The sequence below is a fragment of the Poecilia latipinna genome, unplaced genomic scaffold (genome assembly GCF_001443285.1).
Source record: "Poecilia latipinna isolate Pla-1442-1.1 unplaced genomic scaffold, P_latipinna-1.0 Scaffold377, whole genome shotgun sequence".
NCBI lineage: Eukaryota > Metazoa > Chordata > Actinopteri > Cyprinodontiformes > Poeciliidae > Poecilia > Poecilia latipinna.
In genome coordinates, this window is record NW_015112993.1 from 230,368 (window position 1) to 247,040 (window position 16,673).

Here is a 16,673-nt window from a genome sequence, read left to right on the forward strand (position 1 = left end):
GGGAAATTTGCAAGCTATGTACTAAGGTGCCGTACGTAAATTTGAAATTTCCCCATCATAACTGTAAAATTGGCTATGCATTTTTACAAAGTTATACTTTTAGAATATTTAGAATTTTCTTACTAACCTTAATCGAAAACTTTTGCGTACTCGAAAGGCCCAGATAATGGAGATTTTCAATCAGGCATATCCTAAACGCCTAAAGCTGAGTGCAGTCGTGATAGCGGAGGGGACAAACTTGTTGATGTTGAGTTGGCAGTTTGGCTTCAATGTGAATTCGTCACATATGAGTGTTTTTTCTAAAAACTGCACCTTGCTTGTAGGCGTCTTGAATCTGGCGTCTTGAATTCACACCCAGCAGAACCTTTTTGTGTCTATGCCGTTATCACAGAGCGGCGTCGCGACGTTACGGTCTGGGGGGAACTCAGCCCACAGTGGGCATCACTTAAACCAGCTTCGGTTCTATTTGTATTCTCTTGGTTTTTAATTCTTGTCGTAGTGCTGGAAGGACTGATGCGGCGGCTGCCATGACACTAAGGAGAGGTAAGAAAGTTGCATTAACAATTATGTCATATCTTTCCACACATTAAGATAATCTGTGATTAATTGCACTAATAACAAACGTGAAATTGACTGTAATTAACATGGATATTGTGGGGAAAATGTACTCCTCCCATCAAGTTAAGTGTCCAAGTGAGTGCCTTGCAAAGGTCATTTTCCATACGTTGAGGCAACTACAAGCATTAGTATATTTTAATGGGATTTGATTTGTTTTTGCTAGAGCAGCACAAAATAGTATAGATTTGTGAAATTAAAGGAAAATAATATGTATTTGTATTTACCTCTCTAATTTTGTTACCCTATAACCTGATGCCTAATAATTCACCTGTGCTCTTCTGTGAAAGCTTCAGAGGTTTGTCAGAGAAGACTGATCTAAAAATAGCATTGTAAAGACAAGACAGATCAGTGATAATAATGCAAAATGCTATGCCCTAGCTGGAAACAACATTGAAACAGGGTGGTGGCTGTGTAATGCTGTGGGGATGTTTTCCTAAAGTTAATGGGATGGAACTCAGCCAAAACACACAGACATCAACTGATCCGACTGAACTAAAGGTATCTTTGAAAAGAGAAACGGGCAAATGCTTTAGTCTGTAGATGTGTAATGTTGGTGGAGTCTTACCACAACAGACTTGTTGCTGTAATTTTGGTGAAAGGCGGTTCTGCAAAGTATTGTCTTGGGTTTTGTGTGTGGAGAGAGAGAGATTAGGTAAATAGGAAAAGCACATAATTTATTCATGGGAAAAAAATGTTGGTAAAGTCCCCCACACATTGAAGTTTGTGGTTGCAACATGACAAAATAAGGGAAAGTTCTGTATGTTAAACTTCAGCCTCTTACATCTAACAGCTCCATCTCATGTGCTCCACAGTAAATGGAGTCCTTCTCGTTCTACTGGCCGTGGCCATACTGATCATAGTTCATCGAAACCTCCTGAACCTCAGTGACTTCTTGGACAGAGAACACCCAGGTACGTTTCTGAGCCCAAGTTTACGCGCACTGATGTAGTCGGAGTATTCTGGTGCAACAAAACCACTGTAAGCGCTGTGCGGTTAACGTGCCCCAATCCAGATGCCGGACAGATTCTTCCTTTCGAGGCGGAGTTGTCTCCTGGTGTCAGGCAGAAGATGGAAAGGAAAGGAGACGAGATTCCTGTCCTCATCACTGCCTCAGAGGACAGGCTTGGGGCCGTGATCGTTGCGATGAACAGCGTCTCCCGGAACAGCAAAGCCAACGTGGTCTTCACTATTGTGACCCTGAATGATACAGTTGATCACCTAAAGTAAATTTGTTCTTTCTTGTCTTAATAATTCAGCCTGCGCAGGAATTCTCTGTCATCTTAAGTGAATTAAAAATGATCTTTTTTGTTTTACCAACAGAGCGTGGATAAGTAAGACAACGTTAAAAAATGTCAAATATAAAATAGTTATCTTCCAACCAGAGCTTCTGAACGGGAAGATATCAAAAGATCCTAAAATGCTGGAAGCTGCAAAACCAGTAAGACGACTCAGACTCAGAATACATGTCACAGCTGCTGTTTATGTATTAAACATTTTATGATGTGTGTGTGTGTTAGTTGACTTTTGCCAGGTTTTATCTGCCCATGTACATATCGGGGGTGGAGAAGGCGATTTATCTTGATGATGACGTTGTTGTACAAGGTAAGAACGAACCCATAATAAATCAAATCAAAGTCAAAAAAAGGAGGTTCATTTATTTGTTGCTTTTGGCTATCAGGAGACATTCAAGAGCTTTATGAAATCAACCTGAAACCGGGACATGCAGCTGCCTTCTCTGATGATTGTGACTCAGCTTCTGCTAAGGGCATCGTTCGAGGGGCTGGAAATCAGGTGGCGTTCCCATCTAAGTTACTTGTCATTTGTGCTGCTTAATATCAGGAACTGAAATATACAGATGCAGTATTAAACAGCTAATCCTTTCCTGCAGAACAACTACATGGGTTTCCTGGACTTTAAAAAGGAGGCTATTAAAAAGCTGGGGATGAAGGCCAACACGTGCTCCTTTAATCCAGGAGTCATTGTCGCAAACCTGACCGAGTGGAAGAACCAGAACGTCACCCAGCAGCTGGAGAAGTGGATGGAGCTCAACTCTCAGTGAGCGCACACACACACACACAAGCTGCACGATCTGCTTCCGCAGAAATAGAAATAGTTGTAGCAAAGGCATTTAATAATTTTTGTTGCCATTTTCATAACAGGGAGGATCTGTACAGTAACACGCTCGCAGAAAGCATTACAACCCCTCCGCTTCTCATCGTCTTTTATAAACGTCACTCCCCCATCAACCCGATGTGGCATGTGAGACACCTGGGTGAGTTACAGGTTAATTTCTGAGTGTTGTTTCTAACTCTTTGTTAATTGGTGGAAATAAAAATAAAAACTTTATTGGTATCGTAGCAGTCAAACCGTAATGTTTGCTGACCAGCTGATGCTTGTTTCTAGTAGTATTTCGATGATTTATAGTCAGAAGTCCTCCTTTTTCCATCACCCTAATCTTTAGGGCCCTCTGTCAGATTAGAGTCGTGTCTTTGGCTGTGCTACTCCAAAAAGATAATATATCGCTTCCAGTTATAACAGACATGCTGGTAAAGTTAATATGTTGCTGTAAAACCTAAATCTGACATCTGTAAAATGGTTATGAATAACTTTGGTCTTAAGCAGAGAGACAAACTAAAGAAAAACTGGTTTTATGGCACCGAGAACATATCAGAGGCAGCATTCGTACCATACTTTCCTCACACGTTAAATTGGCAGCATCAATTGCTTTTTATTTATAATTCTAATGCATTTGGGAAGAGGAACCTCTAAAAAGGGAGATAACTGCACTTGAAATTTACAGCAAGACACCTTTTACATTGTTCAGTTGTGATATTTCTTTCAGTCGTAGTCAAAATTGGCTGCTCTCATGTGGATGGGGGGTAAACACTGAAATAATCAAAATTGTAACTTTCCAGTAATTCTAAAGGCTAACGCTAATGAATGTAAAAATCCCAACTTTTCAGGTATCACAGGCGCTGGAAATCGCTACTCTCCCCAGTACGTGAGGACTGCTAAACTGCTGCACTGGAATGGACATTATAAGCCCTGGGGGAGGACATCGTCCTTCTCCGACGTGTGGGACCAGTGGTTCATCCCTGATCCCACAGGGAAGTTTCATCCCGTGCGAAAACACGCAGACTGAAAAATTACTCTTCGGAGACCTTTGGACCAAACGCAGTCCCTGGTGGAACACAGTGTGGCTCCTTTCACCTCAGGAACTAAGCAGCCAGCAGTCTTATTCGTCATCCTCTGGATTTGTGGTACCTCTTCACTCCGACGTTGTCTTGAACACAGACGCCTGTTTTTACAAAATGTTTTCCTTGCAATGACTCCAACTTGCCCTTAGAGTTTCTTTTACCAGACAAAATGCATCATCAATCATATGATACAGCATTACATAATGTTCTAGAGTTTCTCAGGCCTTTTGAGACCATATTTGACCATAGATTTATTCTTTTTGTTTAGGAATCCCATGGCCACATGAGCTTTAGTTGTGTTTTAGGTGCTGTGACTCACACAGATCAGTTACTGCCTCACAAGTGCACTAAAATGAAGCCGTTACCATTTTCACAACTTTATAGTCTAATATTTTGCATACCTAATTAGTAGGGACCCTATTCCACCAGATGAACCACATACAGCTGCTTATTTAAAGCCAGTCATAGCTGTTGGTCCTCAGTTTAGCTTCGACACAGAAGTTAAACTCAAAGCTTAAAATGTACTAAACAAAAACAGTGTGGTCTAAATTTAAGATTACATTTTTTTTATACTTGTTAAACTGCAGGAAGGCTGCCAAGAGAAATGGTCATCACTGTGCAAAGGTTTAATGCCCATTTATGGTAATTGCTTAATTATGGCCTTAATAGAAGCTTAACTGTTGCTAAATGACAGCTTAGTGTAAGATAAAGGATTTTTCGGTTTACAGAGCAGTAATGATATAGTGGCCAATGTGTATTTATGTGTGCTTACCTCCTCCCTGCTAACTCTCCCAAAGGCTAATATCAGTGCTTAAAATACTTTAGGATTTTTTTTATTTTTTGCACACAAGATTTATCCAACCTTTTTTTTTTTTAACCAGTATTTAAAAACCTCAAGTTGACCAGTTTAAATACAACCTCACTCCCCCCCCCGCCCCAACTATACAAGTGTAAAAATGAACACTAACATTCCTTGTTACATTGTGGATTTTTAATAACCAGACCACTAACCTCTGCGTTGCCTCGGCATTTGCACAAATACTGCATGCCTTGTTTGCTTTTTAAGTAGTTTCCTGTTCTGTGTTTTGTACAATGCCAATAAAGTATATCTGCTGTTTCCTAAACTGTGAAATTACTACTTTTATAGTTGAAAGAAATGTAAACATTGTTTTAGGAAAAAAAAAAAGGAAACATTCTACTTTTTATTTAATAGGTTTGTAGGTGCACATCTATATACACGGTTATAGATTAAGATCCCGCAAACGACCTCCAGTCACAATCAAGTATATACACAACTGCTTAATAAGAAAGTCAGTCACATAGGCATCAAATTATCTTGATGGGTAAGGGTGGATAGGTAGATTTAAGGGGGGAAAAAACATAGCTGAGGGTTAAATTGCGTCCATGAGTCGAGGTACGTTTCACCGTTCTTTAGGTTTGAGTACAAGCAGGAGTTTCAGAGCACCTGGCCTAATAATAGTGACGTCAAACAGCAGAATAAGCAAATGTAACCACATTCCTGGCAGTGACTCAGCCTTTTTAAAGACCATATTTCCATAACACGATACAGTTCTCACCACTGTAACTCCCTGTTTTGTTTTCTACGGCTCAATGCCAGTCCTGATGGGATCAGCTGGCAAACAATAGAGCAAAGTTTAAAGAGTAATCACTGAAAACAAGTCTGTGTTTTTGTTCAGCCAACACTTCAATGTGGAATCAGGTGGCCAATGTCTGGAAGTTAAGACAACTCCGGTCTGATGAAGAGATAAAATAGGAGTAACGACGCAGGGACTCAATTCTGTGCACACAACGCGTTTCCATCCATGTGTGGTATAATCTGACCAATCAGCAGTTTGTGTTTCCACACTACTTTATGACAGTAGCCTGGCTAGTTTATGGGTATCGGTGCCATTTACATGGTTTAGTTAACAACGGGGGACCAAAAAACGAAAACACAAAGCTGTTCTCCGTCATGAGTAGTTCCAGCTCTGGATGGTGAAAAGAGTCCATGAATCAAGGGGGGAGTTCATTTAAAATCAGTGTTGAAGTCGTAAGCATCATCTGTATGAACGGTAGAGAGGCTGATGTCGACAGGGACAGGCTGGAAATGAACCTTACTGGGTTTATCTGCAATGAAAAGGCAAAACATTAACTTACTTATTTATTAGCACATATTTAAACCGATAAAAATCTATGCAAAACCCCCCCAAAAATACCTTTGACTGTATTCTGCAGCTTCTCAAGTTCCTCTGTTTTATGCAACTCCTCCGTTTCTCCAGGCTGCGAGAAAAGCAGACAGAAGTTTTATTTGTTTGTATCCAAGTGCTCTTAAGAGACACGGTGATGAAAAGCAGTCATCAGGATCAGAGTTGGATTAGAAGTCTTCATAAAAGAAATCGAGACTTGCATTATTGTCCTCATTTCCAGAAGTTAAAACAAATGCCGTGCAAGTGCATTTCTGTGCATCATTACCTCGTCGTTCTCACTGTTGTGCTGCGCCTCCCTCTCTGCAGGTGGTCGCTCTTCAGGGACGGCGGCCACCGTCAGCAGACCTGCAGTCGGCCCTCTGGAGACGAAGCTGATGCTGCTAGCCAGGTTTGGAAATTTAAAACCTGTGGAAGATTTTTTTTTTTTAGGAATAAAGATATAAAATTGGATGAAAGGTACAGCACCTTGCAGACGTAATCGCACCACTTCAAGCTGTTTTTTCGTGTTACAATAAATTGCTCACAAGCTTCTAAATGTGTAAACTCAGCTATAACATTTATACCTTTCAGAATTTCCATGTTGCCTGCCTTCACTTTGGCTAGATCCCAGCCGTTCTGCATCTCAGCGATCACTTCGTCAGTCACGTAGTTTGGGAGGCTGTAGTTGCCTGGCACTTTACAGTGGTAGCTTAATTTGGCTCTAGAGGGGGAGGAGGGTAAATAAAAGATTTTTGTGTAATTTAAATGACACAAAAGCCAAACACTTGCTCCAGCTAAAGGGTTTGGATCAGAGTTGGATTAGAAGTCTTCATAGAGAACTCAAGAATTGCACTTTTTCCTCATTTCCAAAACAACGCAGCTACCTGCTTTTAGGAAACGCGAACAAAAACGACGCTCACCCTGTCCAGTCGGTAAGGAAAGTGTTTGCCGCTTGCTCCGTGTTTGGAACGCCGCCTTTCTGCAGGAAGCCTCGCTTTTTGGCCAACAAGGTCAAGAACTCCAGGGAATTCCTGAAGTCCGGGACGGTATACTGAAGCATGACCTGAGACAAGAAGATAAAAAAGTTAGCAAAAATAATTTAGCAGTTCCTTCTCACTTTCTCTGTGACTGCAACAGCCAGTACCTGCGACTTATCACACTGCTTGAGCAACGTATTTACGGCATCCAGCACCGTCTGCTGACCCTCCTCCACCTGCAGGCTCCTCAGGGCCATGGAGGCTGCTGGGTTGGACGGCGAAGCGATGACGCCCGGGCTGTCCATTAGCTTCACTGTCTTTGACATGTGCACCTCCTGCATGGATCTGACGTGCAGGAAAGAGGACGTTGAATTATGAATGACGTTTTGGAGGCAAGATGTTTTAGCCACAACTATTTTTCTTTGCTTACTTCGTGGTGCCTTTTGCAATACCAACATGGCATGCCATCATCCCTTTCAAGTTGTTAATCAGGCTGCTCTTCCCTACATTAGGAAAGCCTGGGAGGAAGAAACAAAAAAGTTCATAAAAAGGATAGAAATTGATATATTTCATAATATTAAGCAAGCAAAATGACAGATTCGAATAAACTTACCAACTACGCCCACTTTGAGTGCGGCTTCGCTCTGCGTCTTGGCGGCATAAGCCGACAGTAGCTCGGCGAGACACTCGCTGCCAAAACACGCTGCTCCTTTGGACCTGTCCAGGACTTCGTTGGAGGGCACAACTCTTTTCCTTTTGGTTTTCTGATGAGCAAAGAGCACAACGTGATCGACTCAGTTAGCCTCGACACATTGAAAGGTCGACATAGCTCACACCCACCCCAACAGATTTTTTTGGTTTTTTATGCAAATGTTCCACAAAAGCACACATGGTCCCTTCTGACTCAGGGACTAAACTGTGCCGTTTGTCGGTTATTCTCGGAGGTCACAACCAGTCAGAACAGCACTGGGCAAGCTGTTCAACCTTCTCAGCCCTCCACATAAAGACAAGAAGATTTTAGCCATTTAAAAAGGAAACTATTCTCTACAGAGGGATCGGCCGGCTGTTCGTTCTGCCTCCAGGTATGAGTAGGAGTCGTCTTCCACAGGAAACTAATACCAATCTTAGATATTTTACATGAATTAAAATGACACAGTAGCTGCCAGGAAGGCTCAATGTATTGCAATAAAGTTGCTCCATTTTATCCTTTTGAGCCTTTAACTTCTGTTTCAGAACACTGGAGATGATGCCAGGTTTTGGAAACTTTATAACAAAGGTAAGAATCTGCAGACTGCAGTTAGGCAAATCACGTCTTACCACAGTTTTGTCCCGCATTTGTGTTGAAGCTTTGAATGCCACAACTGGAAACTCCCTTTGTAAACATTCGATCCACTTCTCTACATTTTCCTTTGGTACAAGATCTGTAGCAGAAAATTAAAAACAACAACATGAAAATCAAATCATGTTAAGAGTTTTATTTTCTTGGTTTAGCTGAGAGCTTCTCATTTCCATTTACCTATTTTGGTCAACACAAAAAGTAATTTCTTTTTGCCCCCCAGTAGCACAGCCTCCTCCAATTGTGGGCACCTGCATCCCAGAGGATCCCGAGCATCAAGGACTTCTATTACAACATCAGACGCATCTATTACCTGCAAGGGGTGACTTTGTGAGTAAAGCTGACAGTGCATTGTGCTGGATCTCACTGTAAGGGTGCAGGTATACCTTGTTTAGTTCACTGCAGAGGTGCTGCTTTGAGTTCTTGTTCGGAGCTGAACGTTTCACTGAATTATTTTCTGCGGTGTCCTATGCAAACAGATGGAGACAGACGCCTTAATCATTTATCTTGCCGTAAAAAAAAAAAAAAAAAATTAACTACAAACAAAAATATATTTTTTATTATTATTGCTTTTTTCAGACATGAAAAACTGCAGCATTTGCATTTTATAATTTGCTTTGTAAAACAACAATTAAAAAAGTAAAAAAATAAAAAAATTGGAGTGGTGTTTCAGTACTGGCTACTGATGAGGTGGACTGTTACCTTTCGGGCCTTCTTGGCGCTTGGTTCTGCTTCTTTAACAGCGGCTTCCTTCTCTTTTTTCCTTTTCTGGGCTCGCTCTTCCTTTTTGGCTTGTCGTTTCCTTTCTTTCTCTTCTTCAATCTAAAAAAAAGAAGTAAGTTTTTCAAAAATACATATGTACATGGAAACTACCAACAGCCATAAAAAAAAAAAAACATTGCTAAATACTTTTTACACCCATCTAAACTAAGCTATTCGGATGCCAGTCCACCTGCAGCCTCCTTTGCTCTGCCTCTCTGAGGACCTCCTCCTTGAAGGGGGCGCTGTTGGGCACTCCGGGATCCTTCTTTACATGCTTCTTCAATCCTTTCTTTTTAGCCTCTTTTTTTAACTTTCTGTTATGCTCCCGAACCTGAGATCAGAGCGGAATATTACTAAGGTTATTGTGGAAGAAGCAGCGATGTAATTTGTGTACACAAGCATGCAAAAAAAAAAAAAAAAAAAAAACGTATCGTAATGATATATTATGACAAACATGCAAGAAATGTAGTTCAAAGATATTTTATCTACAAGGTAGCAACGTAAAAACACTGATATAAGACAAAAAGCCACTTACCTTCTTCTGTATTTTATAACGTTTGGAGCAGGATATCCTTTTACTTGCTTTCCTTAACTCTGAAGAGAATGAAAGCTTCGTTAGCTCGGTTAAACCTCGGTTAGCCTTAGAAAAAGCTAATGTAACCTGACCCCAATGAACAAAATGGACAACCCGGCCATTAAAACATTAAAAAGCTGCTCTTCGTGGACCATTTACTGTATGTAAATACACTTACTTGGTCTTTTCATTGTGTCGCTGTTGATCTGCCAATGTGACTGAACGGCTCACACGTGGAAACAGCACAAGTGAAGTTAGATGTTGCGTCTCTTCGGTTTCACGCAGTCCGTAAATGATCTTCTGCCACCTGCTGACTTGGAGGTTTATAACACCTTATTTTCTCAAAGGTTCATTCGGATATTTTCCACATTTTCTCGTAATAACTAACCTAACCCTAACCCTAATATCACAACCACAAATCTTAATAAATGTTATAGCGAATGTTAAGTGATGGACCAACACGAAGTATTTTATAATCGTGTCTTACCACAAAAGTGAGGAATCATTGCAAACAGTGAGGACGGAGAGTGTTTTAAATCTGGACTTTGGGCCATTCTAACACATAAACAGACAGAGATAAACCATTCTGTAGTAGCTCTGGCTGCTTGTTGAGTGTTGTTGTCTGGCTGAAAGATGAGCCTCCACCCCAATATCATTTCTTTTGCAGCTTCCAATAGGCTTCTGTCCAGGACTGCCCTGTATTTGATGTAAGAATACCTGATTATGAGGTTCTATGATTTATATGAGCATTATTTAGAACTTAGACATTATAGCCTGTTTGAATTTGGCAACAAATACATCCACCAATATTGAAAATATTTCAAGTCTGATGTGACTCCATCTGGAAAAAAAAAACAGAAGTTGGACACCTTGTCTATGAAGCAGCCTGGAGGTGGCAGCAGTAAGCTTTGCTCAAGTTTGTCTGAGGCTGAAACCAAAACGAAGCTACAAGTAAAAATGAGTTTCTAGGTTAATTGTTTTCTCCAGCACATTGGCGTAACCTATCACAACTGTTGGCAAATTTTAATCAAGTTAAACCAGTAGCTATGAAATTGTAGTAATTTTAAAATGATGTAAAATATTAAAGTAGAGACATTACATTGCATATCTTTTTTTTATTTTTTTATTTTTTATTGAACCTTGTGGACTTTGCATGCAATAAATGTTTCAATACTGAAGTCTACATCTGTAAAAATGTTTCCTACCCTCTGTGCTCATCTGCCATGCATGCTAATCTGCTATGATTCTTCCCTACAGCTAACCAAAGTGCTATCTCCTGATCTCTTTGCAGTCCCTGAAAGATCTGCACTCTTAGCATATCCTGTATTACTTGCTTGAGAGCTTCATTGACAGCAGCTTTCAAATGCTAATGCCACACTTGAAACCAACTCCACACTTTTTAAAGGCTTAATTATTGAATACATGCTAGAGAAAGAGCACACACCTGTTCATGAACCAGTTTTGGAGATGTCAGCTTTCCGACTGACGTTTTGGCCAATAATTAATAAGGTTCCCGCACATGAAGGAGATGCAATTTTAAAAATCATTTGGCTTGCTGCTGTGTTGGTTCTTAAGCCCCTCTCTCAAGATCAAACACAATTGGTTCCTGAATATCATTAGCATGTAGATACTTGACCCTATTCTTTTAAATTACGCTTACATTAGGTATGATGAAGCTGCTGTTATTGGTTAATATTTTAATCTCTAAATCTCAAAATTTATTATCTAGGCATGCTCATCAGTGCATGTTTGGTAGCTGAAAAAAAACAACTAAACAGATATTTTTAAATGTGATAAGCATGCACTTTGCACTGAACCGACTCGACATGCCAACCACACTCTCAAAAACCACAAACCAAACCAAATCAGTCACAAACTGACTAATGTACATTGATGCTTATAAAAAAAAACTTAAAAAAAAAGAAGTGAAACAGTCACGGCATGAACCTCAAAGAAAAAAATATTATAAAAATATTTTCAGAACTGCAGCAGGACTCAAAACAACCAGGCATCATCAATAAAAACCATCAATACGGGACAATATGGGATCTCTTAAAGGGGGGACATCTTGTTTGTGTCATTCAAACCAGCCATTATGTATTATATTGAGTCCATATAAATTTTTCTCCAGCTGGATGGGTGCTAAGTGGGACCTGGCCTCATAATGTGCTTCTTGCATGGAATTAATTTATGTTGACTAAACAGAATCCATATTGGCAAAACAAGTTGGGCACCTATGCAGTTCTTAACTCTCAAACACGTGAAATGCCCCAACTCTCATTTGTTAACCCAGAGGTGTCTTTCATAAAATCTATAACTAGGGGTCATTGCATCATGGACAACTCCGTCTGAAGTTTCCACTTTAAACATTTTGAATTCATGGGGCCCCGTACAGATTCTTATAAATAAATTGCAATATCTTGAAAGGTCATTGTATTTCAGAAATTTTTATTTAAAAATGGAAACTCCCAATTTTTAGTGACATCCACAGTGATATGTTTATTTAGGTCACAATTGTAATGATTACACCTCACAGCTGGAAAACCAAATAAGTTGACTTCTCAGAAAGTCTTCATATTCATTAAGACTATAAACAAAAAACAAAAATGTTGTGTTGTGTTCATACCACAGAGAAGACTGCTGCTGTTTCCACTGTGGTCTCTTACAGCACGAGTCAAACTCAAGGTTTGCAGGCCAAATGTGGTCAACCATAGCTTGATGATAACATTTGTACGCATATCTATCTATCTATCTATCTATCTATCTATCTATCTATCTATCTATCTATCTATCTATCTATCTATCTATCTATCTATCTATCTATCTATATATTTTTTTAATTTTTAATTTTTATTTTTTTTCAATCTGAACAGTTTTACCAGTGAACTAGCAAATTATATGAATGTGAAAATATGTTTAATAATGTTTAGCTTGAAGAAGTACTCAATGAATGCAAAGACAAATATTTATTAATATTTAAACAGTTTGTTAACGGTTAGTTTTATAAGTACTTGATGGGCCACAAGTGACCCATCACGGAGAATCACGAGAACCAATCTTGATGTAGCTCAAAATGAAAATGAGTTTGACACCAGTGTCCTATAGGGTACACCACAAAAAGGTAAATGTAAAAGACATCGGCTGTTCACAAAGCACAGTATACGTGCTATGAAAAAAAGTTGAGTCGAGAGAAAATAGTGTTGGGAAAAGTTGCCCAAACAACAGGGATAAGCACAGACTTGCTGGGAGGATTGTGAAGCAAAAGCCGCACAAGAGCTTGGGGAGATCAGCAAGGTTTGGGCTGCAGTTGGAGTCTGTGCTTTATGAGCCTCTACACACAGACATATCCAGGATATGGCTACAATCGTCATACTCCTTGTGTTTCGTATCTCCTGAACTTTAAACAATATCAGAACTATCTGACTCAGGAAAATGACTAGACTGTAGTTTGGTGGTCCAAAGCCCATTTTCAGATTTTCATTAATTCTTCATTTAATTTAGAAATCAAAGTTCCAGAGTATGGAAACAGAGGATAGAGACAGGTAACTGAAGTGGACTGAAGTCCAGTGTGAAGTTTCCACAGTCTTTGGGGAGCTCTCCAAGTGTTGTCCAATGTGTTTTTTTAAGTCCAAAGAACAGCCGTCTTCCAGATAAGTTTAGATCATGTCCGTCTTCCTTCTCCTGACAAGCCTTTATGGAAATGCTGATTTCATTTTTCAGGTGGACTAATCACCCACACTACATGTGGAATACCTGGATTAATTACCATTGTATCACTGTGCAATTAATGGCCAGCAAAACTAACCATAATAGAGAACCTGTGGGATGCTGTCAAGAGGAAGATTAGAGAAACCTCACCCAACAGTATAATAAATATAAATTTTCACTGGACAGATATTTCTGCGTTAAACCCATGTGATGTTTTTCATTGGCATTATATTTAATGTATTATTTGAGAAGTGGCTGTGTGTTTAGTTGTGTGTGGTGGAGCAGATGGAGGGTCTCTCCTTGGGCGCTATGCAAGCCAGCCTCTGCTAGTATCATTCAGTTGTATCAGCACTGTCATACAGACTGTACTTAGCAGCAGGTGTCGCTTGTTACAGTCCCTGCCAAACCTCCACGCCTATGATAGCAAGTGGAGTCACTGGCTCGCGAGTACAGTGAACCGTTTTACCTGAGCGCCGCAGCTCGGGCGCTGATTGGTTCGCTGGCTGTCCGACCCTTAGGTGACGTCAGGAGCACTGCTGCGGGTGAGGCGGGTGAGGCTGCCTCTCAGTCCAGCCTCAGTGAGACAGGGAGCGCTCCGAGCAGCAGCAGCAGTGCCAGCAGCAGAGACAGACGCGGTGACTGGACCTCACTGACCCCGCACATTCACAGGTAAGGAGGACTCACGTTGAACCGTCGGCTCACTAACTTTATATGTGACTCTCCGAGGGACCCAGCAAGGCGTGGCTCGTCGTGTTTGTTCTGACACCTTTCTTTTTCCCCCTCACGCAACATTTATCAGCCTGTCTGTTTTTATTATCCGGCTCCCTCACTCACAGTTAGTCATGCATACTTCATTAGTGAAAGTCCGTTAATAAGCGCTTAACAATGAACTCGTTTTATAAGAGCCTGCTGGTCATAAGTACAGTGGAGTCATTCTGTTTTGCGCTCACATTCACATTATAAAGATAACCTCTATTTTACGAGCAAATACTGACGTGAAATTCGGCCAGCATTGAGGCACTGAGGTGAGAGCTTTCTCTTCCCCCTTCACACCAGTCACTTCTACAAAAGTGAGTACTACCGGAATTAATGTGGCTTAAGACGGATTTAAACTCTTTGGTGTGACTACTAACAAATACTTCAAGGTCTTGAGGACCCCCTGGTGGTGAAATTAATCCTCAAAATACACAATCAGAGCTGCGTGTAAGTTGTCATGATGTGAAATTCTCCTCTTATTTAGCTCCAGTTCTTTCCCCTGTCTGTTTGATGTCTTCCTCTCACATGTGAAGCGTGCTGATCAATTAATAGGCCCACATTAAGAGATTTGTTGTGCGTCATTAACACAGGCTGACCAATCGACCCCCATCATCAGCCAGTGGGTGCACAGGGCTGATTGATATGCAGCCCTGCTGAGGCACTGTGCCAAGCCCTGGAAATCTGTTTTGTGAATCAAACAACAAGTGATGATGGCAGAGACTTGAGTTAATGAACTGTGAATCACACAGACCGCTTTTTCTGTGTTTGTGCTGGGAAAAAAAAACATGTTGCACTTGGCACATCGGGGGAAAGCGCTCGCCCACTGCTGTAGAGGCCTTGAGGTTCTGACTTCAGCAGTTTGACCCGATGAATCATTTTTAGTGTTATTGTTGTGTGAAATATGTGAATGGAGCTCTCTGTCTTGTTGACTCTGTCTGTGTCAGGCTTTTTGTGTGTTTTTTTATCCTGCTCATATCTGTGCTTGTCTACCATTTCCTCAGAAATATGAGTGGTGATACGAAGTGAAATCTGATCCAAAAATCAAGGGGCCAATGTAGGAAAGGCATACCTTTTGGTTGTCAGACTGATCATATCAGTCAAGCTGAATTCTGCAAGTAAAATGATTCTCTTTGTGCCTTATTCAGTCTGTTTGCATAAACATTGCAAATATCTTATATTTTTGCTTTTTTCAAACTTCACACTAATTTTATATCAGATAAAGATAACCTGAGTAAATCCAAAAGTAGTATTTGATTATATTTTATATAGCAAGAGAATAATGCTATCTGAGTCAACCTGACTATGCAATTGTAATTGACCTATAAACCAATAATTCTTGGGTATGTATCCAGACTTTGACTAAGCCACACAAAATCCCTCTATTTTTTGCTTTGTTTGGAACTATTTAGAGGTGCAATTGCTGTTTCACATTATTGTGCTGCCTCATAACCCCAGTGTGCTTGAGTTTAAGGTCACAAACTGATGGCTGGACATTTTCTATAAGTATTTTTTGTTAGAGAGCAGAATGCATGACTCCATCAACCACAATGAGCCATCCAGGGCCTGAAGCAACAAAGCAGCCCAGAACACCACAGTACTAGAGTGCTGCAACAATGTCCAGGTGCCAGTATAGTGAATTTTGTGAAATGCTGTTTTAGGTTTACACCAGATATAATGAAATGTACACCTTCTGAAAACTTTCATCCTTGTCTCATCAGTTCACTGAATATTTTACCAAAAGTTTTGTATAATCATAAGGCAAATGAGAAACAAGCTTTTATGCTCTTTTTGGTCAATGTTTCCTTGGAGCCCTCCCCTTGTGCCCCCCCGAGTCTCTTTCTGTTTATTCAATCACAAACACCAACCTCAGCTGAAGAATGTCAGGCCTGGGATGCTTTAGATGTCTTTCTTAGTCACTCTCCTACCTACTGGATGAGTCGCAGATGTGCACCTGGGGTAATTTTCATAAACTAGCCATTGTTGGGAAGGTTCACCATTGTTCCAATGTCCCAAAGCCTTAATGATAGTTTTGTAACCCTTAACAAACCTATTGGCCAATGAATTTGTTTCTCAATTTCTTTAGCATTCCCTTTGGCCTACTTCATGTTGTTAGATAGGTTCTATGGTTTGCCAAAATTAAGTCAGGATGTTTCTTGTGTAACTAAACTCAGAATTAAAAAAATGTGTACAGTAAATTCATAATTGATCAGGGGGTGTGATTACTTTTTCCACATAAGACAGATTTTTAATAGACATTTCTCTTTAATAAATAAGTTTTTTGTATTTTAAAGCAATTCAGGTTTATTTCTGTCAATAACATTTGTTTGATAATCTAAAACATTTAAGTGTGATGGAAAGGCAAAAACTGTTAGAAATCTGCCAAATGGCAAAAATCTTTCACTGCAATGTATGCAAAAAAAATATTGACAAACTAATTAAAGTAATAGCCCATTCATTGATCACAAAGGCTTTTATCTGTGGCCTAATTACTAAAGTTTCCTGGAAAACCCTTTACTGACTGTCGGGATCTTTTTCATTTTTGCAGAGTTTTTTTTTTTT

The 16,673-nt window shown here is 40.1% G+C and overlaps 3 protein-coding genes across 6 annotated transcripts in view; 2 read left to right on the plus strand and 1 right to left on the minus strand.

The window, feature by feature from the left end:
- Positions 1-61: 61 nt before the first annotated feature.
- glt8d1 (glycosyltransferase 8 domain containing 1) lies at positions 62-4,939 on the plus strand. 3 transcript variants are annotated; one of them, XM_015036743.1, is made up of 10 exons: positions 70-543; positions 997-1,116; positions 1,431-1,529; positions 1,602-1,841; positions 1,939-2,056; positions 2,136-2,220; positions 2,297-2,409; positions 2,507-2,673; positions 2,778-2,890; positions 3,582-4,935. In XM_015036743.1, exons 4-10 carry the CDS (start codon positions 1,687-1,689, stop codon positions 3,758-3,760), a joined length of 930 nt encoding a protein of 309 aa, XP_014892229.1. In that variant the 5' UTR covers positions 70-543; positions 997-1,116; positions 1,431-1,529; positions 1,602-1,686; the 3' UTR covers positions 3,761-4,935. The 3 variants fall into 3 exon arrangements, with proteins under 3 accessions (XP_014892227.1, XP_014892229.1, XP_014892228.1); XM_015036742.1 differs by having other exon boundaries at positions 73-543; positions 1,631-1,841; XM_015036741.1 differs by lacking the exon at positions 997-1,116 and having other exon boundaries at positions 62-543; positions 1,631-1,841; positions 3,582-4,939.
- A 66-nt stretch (positions 4,940-5,005) lies between these two features.
- gnl3 (G protein nucleolar 3) lies at positions 5,006-9,969 on the minus strand. The gene is made up of 15 exons (XM_015036740.1): positions 9,829-9,969; positions 9,612-9,670; positions 9,267-9,407; positions 9,017-9,136; positions 8,701-8,781; positions 8,495-8,627; positions 8,296-8,399; positions 7,592-7,742; positions 7,409-7,496; positions 7,146-7,323; positions 6,922-7,064; positions 6,586-6,722; positions 6,288-6,427; positions 6,032-6,095; positions 5,006-5,942 (listed from the first exon to the last, which is right to left on the minus strand). The coding sequence occupies exons 1-15, from the start codon at positions 9,839-9,841 to the stop codon at positions 5,842-5,844; spliced, it is 1,653 nt and encodes a 550-aa protein (XP_014892226.1). The 5' UTR covers positions 9,842-9,969; the 3' UTR covers positions 5,006-5,841.
- Positions 9,970-13,893: 3,924 nt separating this feature from the next.
- Positions 13,894-16,673, plus strand: part of camk1b (calcium/calmodulin-dependent protein kinase Ib) — a 45,993-nt gene continuing 43,213 nt past the window's right edge. The window contains exon 1 of one of the 2 annotated variants that reach the window (XM_015036745.1): positions 13,894-14,027. The gene's annotated coding sequence lies outside the window, so the exon portion shown is untranslated. The remainder of the gene's footprint in view (positions 14,028-16,673) is intronic. The other variant, XM_015036746.1, reaches the window with a different exon arrangement.

What these genes read in the sequence shown, in the direction of transcription:
- glt8d1 (XM_015036741.1), top strand. An exon ending in GATACAGTTGATCACCTAAA is followed by an intron (nt 1,842 to 1,938) that starts GTAAATTTGTTC and finishes TTTTACCAACAG; the next exon opens with AGCGTGGATAAGTAAGACAA. An exon ending in GTGGCATGTGAGACACCTGG is followed by an intron (nt 2,891 to 3,581) that starts GTGAGTTACAGG and finishes CCAACTTTTCAG; the next exon opens with GTATCACAGGCGCTGGAAAT.
- gnl3 (XM_015036740.1), bottom strand. An exon ending in ACTCAAAGTGGGCGTAGTTG is followed by an intron (nt 7,497 to 7,591) that starts GTAAGTTTATTC and finishes TCTTCCTCCCAG; the next exon opens with GCTTTCCTAATGTAGGGAAG. An exon ending in CAACATGGAAATTCTGAAAG is followed by an intron (nt 6,428 to 6,585) that starts GTATAAATGTTA and finishes AATCTTCCACAG; the next exon opens with GTTTTAAATTTCCAAACCTG.